This window comes from Rhinoderma darwinii, chromosome 9, assembly GCF_050947455.1.
Source record: "Rhinoderma darwinii isolate aRhiDar2 chromosome 9, aRhiDar2.hap1, whole genome shotgun sequence".
NCBI classification, from domain to species: domain Eukaryota; kingdom Metazoa; phylum Chordata; class Amphibia; order Anura; family Rhinodermatidae; genus Rhinoderma; species Rhinoderma darwinii.
In genome coordinates, this window is record NC_134695.1 from 31,524,184 (window position 1) to 31,542,811 (window position 18,628).

The window sequence follows — 18,628 nt, forward strand, 5'->3', positions numbered from 1 at the left end:
GCATAGTTTTTTGAACATCCTTTTATTTTTCTAGGACGTTACAAGGCTTAGATCTTTAGCAGCAATTTCTCACATTTTCAAGAAATTTCCAGAACCTATTTTTTCATGGTCCAGTTCAGTTCTGAAGTGGCTTTGAGGGCCCTATACATTAGAAACTCCCCATAATTCACCCCATTTTAAAAACTTCACCCCTCAAAGTATTCAAAACAGCATTCAGAAAGTTTCTTAACCCTTTAGGCATTTCACAGGAATTAAAGAAATGTAGAGGTGTAATTTACAAATGTAATTTTTTTTGCAGAAATTCATTTGTAATAGAAAAATTTCTGTAACACAGAAGGTTTTACCAGAGAAACGCAACTCAATATTTATTTCCCAGATTCTGCAGTTTTTAGAAATATCCCACATGTGGCTCTAGTGTCCTAATGGACTGAAACACCGGCCTCCGAAGCAAAGGAGCACCTAGTGGATTTTGAAGCCTCCTTTTTATTACAATATATTTTAGGCTCCATGTCTGGTTTGAAGAGGTCTTGTGGTACCTAAACAGTGGAAACCCCCAAAAAGTGACCCCATTTTGGAAACTACACCCCTCAAGGAATTTAGCTAGTTGTATAGTTAGCATTTTAACCCCACAGGTTTTTTGCTTAATTTATTGGCGTTAGTCTGTGAAAATGAAAATCTACATTTCTTCTGAAGAAACAGACATTTTTAATTTTTGCAAGGAATAAAGGAGAAAAAGCGCCCCAACATTTGTTAAAAAATTTATCCTGATTACGGCAATACCCCATATGTGGTCATAAACTTATATTTGAACACATTACAGCCCTCAGAAGGGAAGGAGTGCCATTTGGGTTTTGGAGCTCAAATTTTGCTATAATGGTTTTCGGTGCCATGTCCCATTTGCAACGGCCTGGAGGGACCAAAACAGCAGAAACCCCCCAAAAGTGACCCCATTCACATCAGAATCCAAGAGAGCAAATGCCTCTTCAGTGGTATATAACTTGCGTGCCATTTTTTACGTATTCTTTTTTTTAACTTATTTTTTGTAACAGTTTTAATAAAAGTAACAAAGAAAAAGTCCACTAATCAATTAATCAATAAATTTATGAACAACCCTAAGGCCCTGTTCACACTGATTTTTTTACGAGTTTTCCGGCGCGGAAACCGCTCCGCAAAACTCGTCAAAAACCGCCCAAAAATGTCTCCCATTGATTTCAATGGGAGTTGGATGAGCTTTTTTACAGTGAGCAAAAAAAACGCATCGCGGTAAAAAGAAGAGACATCACCTATCCTGAGGCGGTTTCCGCCTCCAAAAACCCATTTCAATCAGTCAGAAGGGTAAAAAAAACAAAACACCTCGACGAGTGTTTTGGCGAGTTTTTGTCAAACCACTGTGCAAAAACCGTCTGGAGCAGTTTTTGCAGGAGGAATTTTCCTCCTGCAAAAAACTCAGTGTGAACACAGCCTAACAATGAATCAATGTATTTAGAATTTATAGACGTGTAAAATATATGAAGAGATTTATATACGTATATATATTACATGTACGTATATATCTATATGATGTTATAGATATATAAAACATCCCTAATTATGAATTTTTAGTATTAACAAATTTCAAATATATGTCTATATATAATATATAACGTGTGTGTGTGTGTGTGTGTGTGTGTGTGTGTGTGTGTGTGTGTGTGTGTGTGTGTGTGTGTGTGTGTGCATATACACACACACACTATAAGCCCTAATTGATTACTAACTAATTGTCCTAGTCTGAGTACTATCTACCTAACAGACTACCTAAACTATAACTAGCTGCCTACACTAAACTATCTATGTGGAGGTGTTTTTTGTGTTTTTCACTGTTGGTGTGTCTTTATATGAGACACACAGCAGCTGCTCGGCACAGCTTCTTCTCTCTCAGTCTCAGAACGATCTGACAGGGAGGGAGGAGAAACATTGTAACAAACAGCACAGAAAGTTTGTTGCTGCAACAAACTTTGCTGTAAACACCATGATAGCTTTATCATGGCGATCACCTCATCAGGATCGACACCAATCCGGTCTTGATGTCTTCTCTCAGCACTTAGGCTGCTAGTAGCAGCGAGTGCTGAGAGATTCAGAGCACAGGGAGAGCGCTGTGCACTCTGTTCTGGCACCACGTGAATTAACCTACGTTAATCTACGTGGGCTGGTCGTGAAGGGGTTAAAGCAAATTAGAGGTGAAATTTACGAATTTCATTTTCTTTTTGCAGAGATTTTTAACACATTTTTTGTAACACAAAGTGTTAGCAGAGAAACGCTACTCAATATTTATTTCCCAGGTTCTGCAGTTTTAGGAAATATCCCACATCTGGCCGTAGCACAGGCCTCAGAAGCAAATGAGCAGAAGAAAAGAAGAAATGATCCAGCGCTGAGTCGTACTTTGGATTTAAAAAGGAAGCAGTATTCCCACCTTTATTGGGGTATTGAAATAAAATTGAAGGGAGACGCAGTCCCAAGACGTGTGCGGATAGTAGGCGGTTTTCCCTGGCCTACGCGTTTCAAGCACGAGCTGTGCTCTTACTCATGGCAAAAAGAATGTTCTTTTTGCCATGAGTAAGAGCACAGCTCGTGCTTGAAACGCGTAGGCCAGGGCAAACCGCCTACTATCCGCACACGTCTTGGGACTGCGTCTCCCTTCAATTTTATTTCAATACCCCAACAAAGGTGGGAATACTGCTTCCTTTTTAAATCCAAAGTACGACTCAGCGCTGGATCATTTCTTCTTTTCTTCTATTTGTACACCGCAAGCCGTAGCGGGGATCCGAGCGGAGAGTCTGGAGACGCATCAAACTGGTGAGCTGGAGGTTTCCTCCCTTCTTTACTGTAAGCAAATGAGCACCTAGTAGTGAGCATGTTAACCCCGTAGGTGATTGGCAGAGAATTAGTGTGCACTCGATCAGGCAGTGTGAAAATGTGATGCTTTCAATAGATACGCCAATATGTGGTGCCCAGCTTGTGCCACCATAACAAGACAGCTCTCTAATTATTATGCGGTGTTTCCCGGTTTTAGAGACACCCTACATGTGGCCCTAATCTTTTGCCTGGACATTTGACAGGGATCAGGAGTGAGAGTACCATGCGAAGTTGAGGCCCAATTTGGCGATTTACAAAGTATTGATTCACAATTGCAGAGGATCTAATGTGAAATAATAAAAGAAACCCCTGAGAAGTGACCCCCTTTTGGAAACTGCACCCCTCAAGGCATTTATTAAGGGGTGTAGTGAGCATTTTCACCCCACAGGTCTTTTCCATAAATGATTGCGCTTCAGATGGTGCAAAGTAAAAATTGCAATTTTTCCCTTGATATTCCATTTCAGTGGCAAATATGTTGTGCCCAGCTTGTGCCACTGGAGAGACACTCCAAAAATTGTTAAAAAGGGTTCTCCCGGGTATGAGAGCTATTTGGCTTTTGGAGCGTGGGTTTTGCTTGGTAGTAGTTTTGTTTGGAGTTTTACAGGTGTTTCCGTTTATAATGTGGCGGCATACGTAAGCTGGGCAGAGTACATCAGAGGCATAGTCAGGTGGTATAATAATAGGGTAAAAAAAACAAAAAAAAAAACAATCCATAGATATTTGTTACGCTGTGAAGCAATCCTTTCTGCACAGGCCGGTGTCTCACTAATAGATGGCGTCCTTTCTTATCCCCCTTTTGGTCCACACTCCGCACCTTTGCAGTTTGGGGAATTTTGCTGGGAAAGTGTTGTCCTGGTATAATACGGGCGCCCTCACTTCCAGCAGATATGTTTGGACCCTACCTTTCACAGTTCCCTAATTTTAGGGCCTTGATAAATCGCCTCTTGAAACAGAAGAAATGTTCCCCTCGGGCCAGCAATACTGCATTTTTTTTATTTTTTATTTCCTGACTTATTGGAGCCTTAACGAATTAAATTTTTTCATAGACTTCGTGGCAGGAGGGCTGTTTTTTGCGGGACGAGCTGTAGTTATTATTGGTGCCATTTTGGGGTACATGCGACTTTTTGATCACCTTTTATCCTATTTTTTGGGAGGCAAGGAGACCAAAAAAACAGCAACTGGCATATTTTTTAGTTGTAATTTATAGCGCATGGTAAACACTGTAAAAAAAAAAAAACATGTTCACTTTATTCTGTGGGTCAGTACGATTCTGGCAATACCAAATTTATAGCCTCTTTTTACGTTTTACAACTTTTTGCACAATAAAATTACTTTTGTATAAAGAATGTATATTTTGTCGCCATGTTTTGTGAACCATAACTTTTTAATTTTTGAGACGACAAAGCTGTATGAGGGCTTGTTTTTTGCGAGACGATCTATAGTTTTTATAGGTACCATATTTGGATACATGGGACTTTTTAATCACTTTATATTCCAATTTTTGTAGGGCAAAGTGACCAAAAAATAAATTCTGGCATCGTATTTTACGGTTTTTTTTACGCCGTTCACTGCGTGGAATAAATAACATTTTTATAGTTCAGGCTGTTGCGGATGCGGCGATACCAAATATGTTTTGTTTTTTTTAATAATAAAGGACTTGATAAGGGAAAAAGGGCGATTGTGTTTTATTACTTTAAACGTTCGTTATATTTTTTTACAACTTTTTTTTTTTTACACTTTTCTTTAGTCCCACTAGGGGACTTGAAGGTCGCAGTCAGATTTTTTTTTTCTAATACATTGCACTACCCATCAGTCAGTCATTCACTGACAGTAAGCCGATTAGGCTTAGCCTCCGGGCTGATCGGCTTCCATAATGGCAGAACAGGAGGCCATTGTTAGATGCATGGCAGGTTTGCCGATCTGCTACCAACCTCTAAGATGCAGTGATTGCTTTCGATTGCTGCATCTAAGGGGTTAATGGCAGGAATCGGAGCTAGCTCCGGTTCCTGCCGTTACAGGTGGATGTCAGCACTAACATACAGCTGACATTCACTGCTGAGGACGCCGGCTCAGCTTCTGAGCTGGCACCATCTTACCGGCGGCTACGAAAGCCTTTTAAGCCTGAAAGGCTTCCGTGCTAGGCATACCGGGAGGCTAGTGTTTGACCTCCGGTTGCCTTTGCAGCCACATGCACCCCGGCAATTTTATTGCTGGGGTGTCAATGAGCTGCAAACCGCTTAAATGCAGCGGTCGCTTTTGACTGCTGCATTTAAGGGGTTAATGGCAGGGATCAGAGCAAACTTCGGTCCTAGACATTACCCCAGGTTGTCAGCTGTAAGATGCAGCCGACACCCGGGGTGGTGGCGCCGACTCAGCTTCTGAGCTGGTGTCCACTAAATGTCGCATGGATACGGCAAAATGCGGGAAGCACTAGCTTTCCATGACGTATCCATACGACAAATGTCAGGAAGGGATTAAAGGGAAATATCATGCATAGACTGCATAACACAAAATCATCTGCCTGACACAAATTAAGAATTTGCAGTTGTAGAGGTTAAGAAGGAACCAGATGCAGCATTATTTACCGCCACAATGAAAACAAAACTGAGAGAGAGTGTCCCACCTTCCTCCATAATCACGATGTTTAGTGCAATCATGAGAAATTGGACCACAGTTTACACTGCATGCAATCTTATATCCCACCTAGGAGCTTTAGGGAAAACAAAGCTGTTTAGGATAGGTTTGTCAAGATAATAGAATTTGGACTTCGACACTGATACTTCGTGTAGTATTGCGAATTTTTTGCTCAACGTAGCTGTAAGAGACTTTTTTTTCCGGGACATGAAGGTGCCTTTTTGGTACATTTACATGATCATTTAATTTATATAATTTTTTTTTATTTTGGCAAAAATGCAGAAAGAAAAAGCAGTTATTCTTTTCTTTTTATAGCATACACCGATCATCATAAATGACACTATATATTTGTTGTGCAGGTTAATACAATCGCATCGATACCAAATAGGTGTATGTATTGGTGTGTTCACATCAGCATTAGTTTCCGCTGAGGGGTTCCGTCAGAGGCTTCCGTCGGGTTAACCCCTCAGTGGAAAGGCAAACGGAAACCTCAGTTTCCGTTTCCCTTACCATTGAACTCAATGTTGATGGAAACCTAGCTAATGTTTTCTGTCTGTCACCGTTGTGACAGGGTTCTGTCGTTTTGACTGAATCAATAGCGCAGTCGACTGAAGGCCCTTACTTTATCTAACCATCTGAGGGTGCACAGCATCAAAATAGTATTGATATTTCTATGCATCGTGCAACCATAGTTTAGGGATAGAACAGTGGAGAAGAGAGATCAGAAAGTGCAAAATAAAATAAAATGAGATCGAGAGATTTGTTTTTTGATCTACCAGCTAGTGGGGTCATAAAGGCGGAGATAGATGGGATCAAGACTAGTAAATTGATTTAAAGATGACAAGATTTGAAGAAACAAGGGAAGCTACAAACAGCCAGACCAAAGAGGGTGGCAACTAGTGACGTAGAGGGTTAGGAAAGAGATGGGACACCAGAGGGAGGTACACACTGCAAAGTCCCAATAGCCTCTTCCGCTCCACCCCAATCCCCACACCCGGTCATCATTCACAAACTGACTTCCCCATATGTAAAAGCAGAAGAGTTGCTTGAGCATATGTCTCAGCCCCAGTTGCTCAGAAGCAGACTTCCCAGCTGTGGAAATATTTAACCACAAGTGGAGGAATCTGTGGAGAAAAACCTTCAGGTGTCAACCAACAACTAGGATGACAGGTGAACTTTTATTCACAACAACCTGAGGAACTACCGCCAAGAAGTGGCAAGTGGGTTTATACAATTTGATCAAAATGTTAAGAACCTCACGTTCGCGTTTATAATTTTTTGCCTAGCAGCTATAGATCAAAGTATAACAAGTGGATGTGCGGTCGATGTCTAGTTCTGCAATACGGATAACCTGAGGAACTACCCTTACAAGTTGAGGGCCCCTCCTGGGATCAGCTAACTGAAGAGCAGAGACGAACATGCTGGTTCATGGATGGTTTAGCCACAGTGACATATAAAAGGACGTTCCTGTACAGCTGAAGCTATCCAACCCTCCACAGAGACTATCCTACATGAAACAGAAGATGCTGGATCAAGTCAGCTAGCAGAACTTATGGCTGTGCGAATGGTCCTGGAGAAAACAAAGTGAAGTGTTCATCTACACTGACAGTTGGGCTGTATATAAAGGCCTAACTACTTGGATATGGCACCAAGACAAATGGACAGTAAAAGAAAAACCACTTTGGGGAGGCCCAGGTCTATGGGACAAACCGTGTAAGGAAGGAACAACAAGGCCCATTTAGTCTGCAGCGGTCTCAGAGAGGTTCCGGTTTCTCCTTTGCTTTATCTTGCCTACCAGCAGGAGCATGCGGTGCCCAGCTGCAGCACACAGGTACATACATACACACATACACACATACATACATACATACATAGGTTGTGCCTGCCGTTTGCACAACCTCCTTATATGACCACTTTTTCACCGCATCACTTCACCGCTTTGTGAATAGGTGGCCTGCACAATCAGGCGCTGTATCATTTTTCTCCTTTACATTGGTACACAAGCCACCTACAACTGGGCATAGTATAAGGGGATCCCTTTAACATTGAAAGATGCAGAAATCATCATAGCTGAATGTCCAGTATGCCAAGAGGTCAATTAGAGAAAATGGAAAAAGCCTTTGGGACAGATACAGGAGGTCAACTTGGAGGTCGAGGGTGGCAAATTTACTTTATTGAACCACTTTCAGTGGATATTGTGCCACATCAGTGAACGCCTATTGAGGAGTACTGCTCACTTGCCCTATTATACATGCAGACCAAGAGACTACCCTAAAGTTACTACAACACCTGAAAAAGTCTTATGGACTACCACAAGAAGTACAGTCTATTAATGGCTCCCATTTCATGGGTTAGCCCGGAAGTGGGCCCAAGAAAACGTGCACTGGATCTACCACATTCCCTATCAACCTCAAGCAGCAGGCCGTATTGAAAGGATGAATGGTTTGCTAAAGGAACAGATACGCAAGCTTACACCCACACACACATTGAGCGGGTGGGACAGGGGGTACTCGTAGATGCAATTTTCCTTTTGAACAGTAGTGTAATACAAGATCATATTCCATACCAGAGGGTGACACTCATCAGAACAAAAAAAGTTCTCAAACAGGTAATAGGCAACATTCCAGTTTATAGCCCCGAGAACAAGGAATGGGGGGGGGGGGGATTGGGATTCTGAAAATGAGGTACATAAGGAAGGGGGACCTTGGAGATTCTATACAGACATTGTTAAAATCACTAAAGATTACCAGCTGATAGTCTTGCCAAATGCTCATTTAGTATCTTGTTGTCAGTTGCAGGACTTCACAAGAGTGCATGAATTACAAGAACATTATGTCAGGGTTGATCCTTTTTCAATAGGATCATAACTGATTGAGGGACAGAAGATTTGACAGATACTGTTGGCATATTGCCCAAACGTGGTTGAGGATTTGATCATCTTAGAAAAAGGCAGTAAAGTGAAGATTAGGCCTAGTGCCGGGGATTCTAGAAAGTAAAAGGCCGGATAGAAATGAACGTGTCAGTATTTTATCCACAATTACAGATCCGTAATTGCAGATAAAATCTATGATCGTGTGCATTGAAACTCAGGCCAGAATTCTAGCACAACAACAATAGTAAATCTGCCCCCATGTGTACAGTCAACAATACAAGAAGTCATTGACAGCTGGGGAGAAGCTCTTTAGAATGTACAGAAGGGCGAATTAGAATAGTGTAGCTGACCTTAGTTACCAATTATTAGCCTGTGAAGCCTGTACAGCAGTTATTCTCCATCAAAAATGCTTTTTCAGAAATATGGAGCCATCTAAAGTGGCGCTTCTCAAAGATATAGGCTGTTCAAGAGAAAATGGCTGGCAATACTGTAAATTATCTTCAATTATGGCAGTTTGCTATCTTTTGTGTCTTCCAACTTTTTCCTCCAGGCCTGTTGTGGATAGTTTAATACAAATCTTGGCTTTCAAATGGAGACTGTCCAGAAGAAGCCTATGGCCTCATGCAACCATCCGTCGGCCGTTGCGCGGCCGTTAATGACGGCTGCGTGAAACATGGACCCCACATGGATCGCTTCAGTGTGCAGCCCGTTGTTTCACAGACCAAATCAATGAAAAGGCAGAGACTGTTCCATCAAAAACGGACAGGAGTAGGACCTGTCCTATTTTGGACAGAACGAACGCACGGTTCCGTTAAAACAACGGAAGTGTGCATGGCCCCATTGAAATGAATGTATCAAGGTGCTATCAGTTAAAAAAAACCGGATAGCACCCTGAGGAAAAAAACTGAAGTGGGCATGAGGCCTTATAGCTGCACATACCAATTATGGAAAGAAAGTCAACCGCCAATATTTAAAGTTCAATTTCACCTCTTATAGTATTATAGGGAAGAACATGACAAAATTAACAAACCTGGTCTTTTCGTAGTTGGAGTTAACACCTGCAAATGATTGACTTCTAGTAATTAAAGTGGATGTGACCCTCGTAGATTGCATGGCGAGCGACATAGTGGAATGGGCTTTGTGTGAGCTCCCTGAAAGAAAAAAAAAATACAAGAAAAATAAAGACTTCTTCCAATAATTTAATCATAGAATAGAGATATTAGACGTAGACCGCCCGCATTCAGACAACGGCTGCATATTAGCACCAATAATTATGACCAAAGACCTAGACTCCCCCAGCTCCCCGCAGTTCAAGTGAACAGTATTTAGATCACCATAGTATCTTATGGCGTACTGAGTCCAGTTCAGCAGAACCGCACAAGATACGATTATTGCTGCTGTACACGAAAATCAACTTCTATTATAAACGTCGTGAAAGTAATGCGGCATTCAACTTATCAGAGTAGATAAACATTTTGGCAGATGCAATAATTCCACATAAAGGGCACGTTACATTTTAAAGAACTGGTTTATAAAAGTACTTTCAGATATTGCAGCAGAAAACCGACAGTTTTCATTTTAAAGCCACGGAATTGACTAGTAAGTTGTTGTTTATCTCCCCGCTGATTTCTGCGTGCAGCACCAGGATTGTGCTTTTCCATAGAAACTCTAGCAAATGTTCCTAGGACGGCTTCTTTAGTTGAACCACAACAATAGTTTTAGATTTTTGCACCGTGACATCTAATACGTGTGAACATATCTAAATTGTATGTTGCCGATCTTTAACCCCTTCCCGTCGTAAACAACTTTGAGTTTAATTTTAGTTTTTTCCTCCCCGCCATCCAAGAGCCATAACTTTTTTCATCGATATAGTCCTAGGAGGGCTTGATTTTTGCGGGACGAGTTGTAGTTTTTTCGCAGCACCATTTATTGTGCCATATAAATTTAGTAAGAATCGGGGGAAAAAATTCTTTGTGGGGTCGAAAATGAGAAAAAAAACAAACAGATTCCGCCATTGTTTTTTGCGCGTCTTTTTACGGAATTCACTGTGCAATTAAAACAACATGTTAACTTGATTCTGTGGGTCAATACGATTACGGCGATACCAAATATATATATATATATATATATATATATATAGTTTTTTTCTATGTTTTACTACTTTTATAAGCAAAAACCTAAGTGTAAAAAATACAATTTATTTTGTGTCACCAAATTTCGAGAGCCATAACTTTATTTTTCCGTCGATTAAGTGGTATGAGGGCTTATTTTTTGCGGGATAAGTTGTAGTTTATAATGATACCATTTTGGGGCACATGCAATGTTTTGATCACTTTATTTCATTTTTTGTAGGAGACAAGGTGACCAAAAAAATAGAGATTCTGGCGTTTACAATATTTTTTTTTACGGCGTTCACCGTGCGGGTTAAATTATGATATATTGTAATAGTTCAGACTTTTTACATAAAAAACAACAACTTTATTTTACTCATTACTTTTTTTATTAGTCCCCCTAGGGGACTTCAACCAACGATCGCTTTCACGATATACTGCAATACTAATGTATTGCAGTATATCGTGATTCTGGCAGGCTTAATAGGAGCACAAAGATTGTGGACCTGGGGGCCTTCATTAGGACCCCAGGCAGCCATAGCAACTATCGCCCCCCCACGATTGCGTTGCAGGGGGGGGGGTGGGATGAGCTGTTGGAGGGGGTCGCCCCCCTCTTTCTAACGATTTAAATGCTGCGGTCGGTATTGACAGCAGCATTTAACAAGTTAAACGAGCAGGATCGCGCTCGAGCGCGATGCCGCTTGTTACTCTGAAGTGTCGGCTGTAACATACAGCCCGTTCCATACTTCCCCTACCCGACATATGGATACATCAAATGTCGGGAAGGGGTTAAGAACTAATTTTTAATGTAAGAATGTTGAGATCTCGAAGACTGCTACTGCATGTGTAGGGAGACATTTATTAAGACTTGCGTTTCATATGTCAATCTTAAGAAATTTGTTGGCGAAAGACGCAACGCACGCCTCTTAATAAATGTGTTGCATCTTTCGGCTGGCTGTGTGCCATCCATTCTCCTTGGCCTCTACCTTTCTACGCCCCAAAGTCTAAACCAGCTAGGAACTGGTGTAGATTTCCGCTATTATTTACACCATTTTTCTGGTGTAAATTATGAATACGTTTGTCCAATGTGGCCCCGCCCTCTTTTGTTAAGCCCCACTATTACCAAAAGTGCCAAGGGCTGCAGAAAATACCCAAAAGCTGCAATTTTCCCCACAAATTGCAACTTTTGAGCCTTTTTAGCGACGGTGTAGAAAGTTACACAAAATTCCCCCCGTAGTGTTTTATACACACCCTCTCATACGTCGGACTATGAAGTGTATACATATAGGTCAATATATATGGCCAGTCAGCAGATTCAACAGTATAAGAAAGTGTGTATAAGAAAATTATTATTTTAGGACTCCCAGATTTTTCTAGTATAGATATATTTCAGGCAAAGTATAGCAGGGCTTCGGTATATTAAGTGAAAAAAGAAAGTGGACTTTATTCACCTCTGGAACGATTAAGCTCAGCTCACTAGAGCGTTTCTCAAGTGAGCTGGACTCGGACGTTGCTGAGGTGAAAAGTCCACTCGCTTTTTATATACCGGAGGGCTGCCATTCTTTGCTTAATTTATACTCCATTTGCATACTGGATCAGTCTTTAAGGGCTTGCACCTAAGCGTCTTCAAAAACAGTGCTGTGTATATATAAAAAAAAAAATTTCACATACACTGAAATTTTACAGAACAGAATTTTGGACATTAATTTCGGGAATAGTATATTGGGCAAAACTCAGTGTGAAGAGGAACCCTCTGATTTCTGTGATCTGTAGCAAGTTACATTTTTAGCAAGTGGTTGAAGCAATACTTTCACACTACAATTTGTGGTTTTGTGTAGAATATTAGATAAATTGAATATGCTGAAGGCGGTTTTAGAATGATAAATTATTAAAAGGGGTTTTCCAGGGACAGAAAATTGATGGCCTATTCTTAGGATAGGCCATCAATATCTGAATGGTAGGGGTTCAATCAGCAGTTTTGAAGGGGCCGCACTGCTCATGTGAGCTCTGCTTCCCCTTAAAGGGAATGCCGCAAATTTTTTTGAAAAAAATGTAAGTAACTTATAGATTTTTTTTTGGCCACCTGAGGGAGCACTTCCCGTAATTACAGCAACGTGAATCAGGCAAAGCAGCCCGATTTACAGCTGCTGTAAATGTGGGAGGGAGTCTCACCCACTCCCTATTTTTGGCTACAAGCCAGGAAGAGGTGTCTCCAAATTACCAACCATTGCCCAGCTCCCATTCTGTGATTTTACAAATAGTAGGATGTGCTGATCACGGCAGCATCTACAGGACACACCAAAAGGCGAAGAATGATCAAAGTCCCTGCGGTGAGAAGACCCTGTGGTGAATGACTTTTCAGTTGACAGGTGCACACGGCGTCTAATTGATTTACAATCGATGGGAAAGCGCACTGTTATTACATACGTGCTTTTTTACGCAAACGTTTTTAAAAAACGCGCTGCGTAGAAAAAAAAAAAAAAAAGTGTAAATTCTTTGCCACGTAAAAGGCGCCAAATTTTCCAATAGTCGATAGGTGTCCTAACAATGTGCGAAAAAAAACTTGCAAAAAGCGCACACAAAATGCATATAAAAAAAAAACATGCGTACAAAAACAGTGTCAAAAATTATTAAAGGGGTAGTCCACTACCGGACAACTGATGACCTATCCAGCGGATACGTCATCAGTATAACATCGGTATGGGTTAAACCCCCGCACCCTACTCAGATAAACTGCACCAGAGGTTATTGGCCATTATGCGGTGTGGAGCCAAAAGTTGGCTCCGTACATAGCATAGTGGCCGTGCTGCAGAACTGCAGCTCGGCCGCTATTTTGTGGCCATAGCCAACTGCTTCCGGCATGTACAACCGGTGTCCAGGGCAGTCAGAGCGGTTTTACGGTGCGGGGTCCACGTCTCGGACCCCCACAGATTATGTACTGATGACCTATCTGGTGTCTAGGTCATCAGTTGTCTGGCAGTGGACAACCCTATTAAGCTTTTACATCAATAGGAAAGAGCAGTTAGTACATACAACGCGCTTTTTTACAAAAAAAGTGCAAAAAGCACAGAGAAATCTAATTTAAAAAGCCTGTATTTTATAAAGCGCTTTCAAAGATACACCAGCATATTTGACACGTTTTGTTTTTTTTATTAGCGCCGTGTGAATTCCTAAGGGAATTATTTTTCATTGGCCTCTAGTTTCTTTTACGGCGCAGGGGAGAAGACTGCTGTAGGGGGGGGGGGGGGGGGGGAGTATACGATTTTTTATTTTTCATTACTAAACTTAATTTTTTTTTGTTTTGCAGGTTCTGCTGGACTGTTTGGAATAAGTCGTAGATTCGATGATCCAAGTTTTTTTTTTTTTTTTAACAAAATGGTTTATGGGGGTCTTGTGGGGAGTCCTTTTTTCATTAAAAAGCTTTTATCTTATGCCTCTCTTTTTTTAATACTTTATTAGCGCCCTTACACCCTAACACCCCCCCCCCACACAACCACCACACAACCCCCTCCCCACCAAGTGACAGATTGGAGGAGGTAGGGTGCTCAGGCAAGTTTGGGGCTGGTATAGGGCATGTTTGATTATCTATGGAAGCCTCTTCAGAGATTGAGATTAAGCTTTTAAGAGGTTAGATTAGAAGTTCCACAGCTATCGACACCAAAACCATATTTAATGGAAGCATGAACCATTACATTGTATTAGTTTAGCATTAATAGGACAGTCGAGATTTCCATGATTTTTTTAGTCTTTTATAACTCAACCTTTCTCTCTTCCTCATGTTCTTCCGACCATGAAGTGCTTCCGGATTCAAATAGAGATTTAAACCATGTTTGAACAAAATCCAGGACATCAAATTCTGGATTAAAAGGGTTTTCCATCCTCCCAAAGGATAGGTCATCAGTACATGATCTGTGGGGGTCCAACACCCGAACAGATCAGCTGGTTCGGTGCCTCCGTGCACCGGTACATGAGGGAAGTACTTAGCTCGGGCAACGGAATAGTGACCGAGCTGCACTACTGCATCACTAAATTTTATTGTAGCAGTTATTACAATAAGGCCATCAAAAAAACAACCTTTAGGTGTCTAAAATAACGTGCCAACTTTATTTAAACAATATATATTATATATATATATACATATATATATATACACACATACACACACACACACACATTTTTTCTTTATTTCTTTTTACAATTATTTCTTTACCTCGCTTCTCCCATCTGCTTCGCCAGTGCAGAATCTCAAGTATTGGGTTTGTATCTCTAGATCTGTTCTGTTGGATTGACTGCACATAGAAAGAGCCTGCTCACAATGCAATTCTCTGCTGGTGGCAGACCAAGGGTGACTTGGCACCATGAATGCCAATTCTAAAAATACAGATCAAGAGAAGGAAGTGCTTCATGCAGTATTTGTATGGTTGATTACCTTTAAGCTTCCTGTCATTTACAGCAGGGCTTGTGTTAAGAACACAGATGAAGACCACCAAGTGCCCCTCAATCACGGTTGCCAAAGGCCATTTTATATTTTCTGGACAACTTCAGAATTGTCGACATTTTTATGGACAATTTAGGAAAAGAGAAATTAAACTGTAAAGAACATAACTAATATGAGGGAAAATTGTGAAAAAAGTAGTGTGGTTTTAACTTTTCTCTTCCTTATGGCCAAGAAGAAATTAGATCTGGAAGTTATGGGCAACTGCTCCTTTGTACTAGTGTTGATAAATCTCCTCGTATTTGGAAAATTCTGAACACTATTCTGTATGCACATTCACCTGCACATGGATGTTCCCGCATTATTACAAATGGTCTGAGAATGCAAAGATATTTGTCATCTGTGGACTCAGGAGCATTTCACCCACTAAATCAAAATGTATAATTCTATAAGCAACTGGTTCTGACTACACAATTATAAATGAATACTTCCAAAAACAAAGAAATACTATAATAAATGTTTGCATTTTTATGGAGAAATAAAGCATATATATTAAAGTAAAAAAAAAAAAAAAAAAGTGTATCTAGTAGGCAAAGTGTATATAGTAGGCAAGAGGTGTAAGGTGTAGAACTAAGCAACGGCAGCTCCATAGAGTTTTAGTGAAGGAACTTCATGTAAGCGGATTACTGGACTCACAGCTGCCAACTTATACAACTGAAGACAGATGGCTTTGTCTTATCTGTTCTGAAGCCCGAGTATTACACCATTATATCCTGGCCGCTAATTATCAGAATTTACAGGGCAGCAAAAAAAAGATGTTTCAATATAGTATTTGACAAAGGGAACCGGAGTAAACCTATAAGACTACATCCAAAATAAGCAGAAGTCCAATACCCAACATCTAGACCTCCCAAAATATATTTTAAACTGCACTTGATTTAATTATGTAATTTTCTGATACATTCTTTAAACCCTTGAACGATCAATTCCCCCTATGGGGGATATACACATCACTGGAACCTCGTGGGTACGGCCCAGTGTACCAAATCCTGGCGGGAGTGCAGCTGTAATGAACATTTTTCACAATTCCTGACACTTATTTCTAGCACACATTCCCTCGGAGGTCAGTTAGGATCACTGCTCTATATCAAGAACGTGAAATGTCAAAAAAATACTTGAAGGATTTCTGTTTTTTATTTCTTTCATCACATTCCCTGTGTCTCAGAAGTTTACATACACATGGTTAGTACTCGGTAGCATTGCCTGTAAAAATTGTCTAACTTAGATCAAACGTTAACCCCTTCCCGCAAATGAACGTGACTGAACGCCCGATTGTGGTAAATCATTTGCAATCTGGACATAGGCATGTCCCAGCCTTAAACTTGAACGGTGTTAAGTGACATGGTGACAGTCCCGCAATCACAACCGTCAAGAGACAGCTGCCAGGGAGGACTCACTGGCACGGGACGAATGGGAATGGTCCAGGGCCGGCGAGCGATGTGTTTGGCCAGTCAGTACTGACTGGCCAATCACAGTGCAGGAGGCAGGTTTTACCGGCATCTCCAGCTTTGACAAGCGAAGTTGTGTCTGCCCATCCCCAGAGGACCCAAGTTTTGATAAAAGTGCCGAGCAGAAATTGACATGCGGTGCGTATTTTTTCCTTCCGCAGCATGTCAATTCCTGCTGCGGAAAGTGGCCAGAATTGCTGCGTTGTTCCGGAGAGGTCTTCATCTCCCAACATTGCGAAAAACGCTGCAAAATACGCACCATTTTCTGCCGTAAAACCCGCAGGAAATGGTGTGTTTTTGCCGCAGCGACACGTCTGCACTTTTCAACCAAAGTTTTCTGCAGCAATTCCGTTGTGTGTGGACATGCCCTTAGACATATGATGTATGCAGATGGTTGGTACACTGATGCATAACTTTACATTTATCTACATTAGGCCTCATTTGCCAAGTGGATGCCCAAACCATTTTGCGTACAGGAGTAAAACAAATATAAGGGTGGCATTGACCTTTCTGATCAGGTCATAAAACCATACAGCGTCTTGTGCAAGAAGCTTTCTGTCCATCTTACACAGATTGCTTTATACAACGCCTTTGTCCTCTGCAGGAAAGATTCTCCACTGCCGGCATATCTGCAATTCCAGGAAAAAGTAATTAAAGGCCCTGATATTTGCGGACCAGGAAGGAGTGGGCAGTTCACCTGACACTACAGTCAGCAGGATAATTCCCAGCCAGCATTTCGCCACAAAAATCCCCCCCCCCCCACTGAAAAAAACAGAGGCCCCAAAAAAATGCTGGGTTTGCACCAAGCGAGGCATTTGGAACAACACAACAACATACCAACGCGAGATGTGTGCCACAAATCCCGGCCTGTGAATGAAACAATGTTTTAAAATATATAAATCACACCTCCTTGGATTTTTAATTTATTTATTCTTTATCCACCTTTTTTCTCCCATATTGGCCATGACAAAATTTTACTGACCAGCCCCATTGCTCATTTACAAATTGTGAAAAACTCCTAAAACAAAACTAAAAAATACCAAGAACCCGAGGGAGCGTAGATCTGACCCAGGCTGCAAAAACGGGTGAGAAGAATAAATCCAGAGGAGATTGGTTGACTCAAAGGACTTGGCAAAAAAAAATATTTGCCAAGTTGATTTTTTGGGCTGGATTTTATGGAGTGGTGGGTAGGTTGGTAGAGGGACCAGTCATTCCCTGTCCCTCCATTGCGGGTTTTACAGGTTGTCCCCAGTCACTGCACAAATTGAAAATTCTCACTATACCCCTAGCTGAATACCTTGAAGAGTAACTTCACAATCTAAAATTTCTCACTAAACCTCTAGATTATTTAAGGGATTTAGATTCCTAAATGGGGTCACTTTTCCAGGGTTTCTAATATTTGAAAACGTTCTCCCTGTGTTTGCGTGGGTTTCCTCCGGGTACTCCGGTTTCCTCCCACACCCCAAAAACATACCGATGGGGAAATTAGATTGTGAGCCCCATGGGGACAGTAAGTGTGGACCTTTGTACAGCGCTGCGGAATATGTTGGCGCTATATAAGTAACAGAAATAAATAAACACCCCAGTGAATCTGGTTTCATGACAGGGCAGTAAATTCCTCCTTAGTAGGCCTCAAATGTTGCATGGCGCTTTACCTTCTGAGCCCTGTCATGGGCTCAAACACCAGTTTATGACCACATATGCCGTACTCTGGAAAATTATGTAATTTTTCGTTTTCAGGGCCCAATTCTAATAAATTCCATGAAACACTTGAGGGTTCAAAAATGGACACAACACCCCCAGATGAATTCTCGGAGTTGTGTAGTTTCCAAAGTGGGGTCACGTTTGGGAGATTTCCATTGTACTGGTACTTTAGGGGCTCTGCAAATGCATCATGGCACCTGAAAACTATTCCAGCAAAATCTGCCCTCTAAAAGCCAAATAGCACTCCTTCCCTTCTGAGACCTGCTGTGTGCCCATACAGCAGTTTACAGTCAGATGTAGGGTATTTCCATATTCAGAAGAAATTGCATAAAAAATTGTGGGTGCTTTTTCTCTTAACCTTGTGAAAACGATAAATTTGGGGTTAAAGCGACATTTTATTTGAAAAAAAATCATTATTTTTTTACGGCCCACTGTAAGAAACACCTGTGGGGTCAAAATGCTCACTGTACCA

At 41.2% G+C, this 18,628-nt stretch overlaps 1 protein-coding gene across 9 annotated transcripts in view; it reads right to left on the reverse strand.

The window, feature by feature from the left end:
• RIPOR1 (RHO family interacting cell polarization regulator 1) overlaps positions 1-18,628 on the reverse strand; it is a 270,159-nt gene that overhangs the window by 129,610 nt on the left and 121,921 nt on the right. For all 9 annotated transcript variants that reach the window (XM_075837475.1, XM_075837472.1, XM_075837471.1 and 6 more), the window contains exon 2: positions 9,429-9,549. In XM_075837475.1, coding sequence (XP_075693590.1) covers positions 9,429-9,523 — 95 coding nt within the window. In that variant the 5' untranslated portion in view covers positions 9,524-9,549. The remainder of the gene's footprint in view (positions 1-9,428; positions 9,550-18,628) is intronic.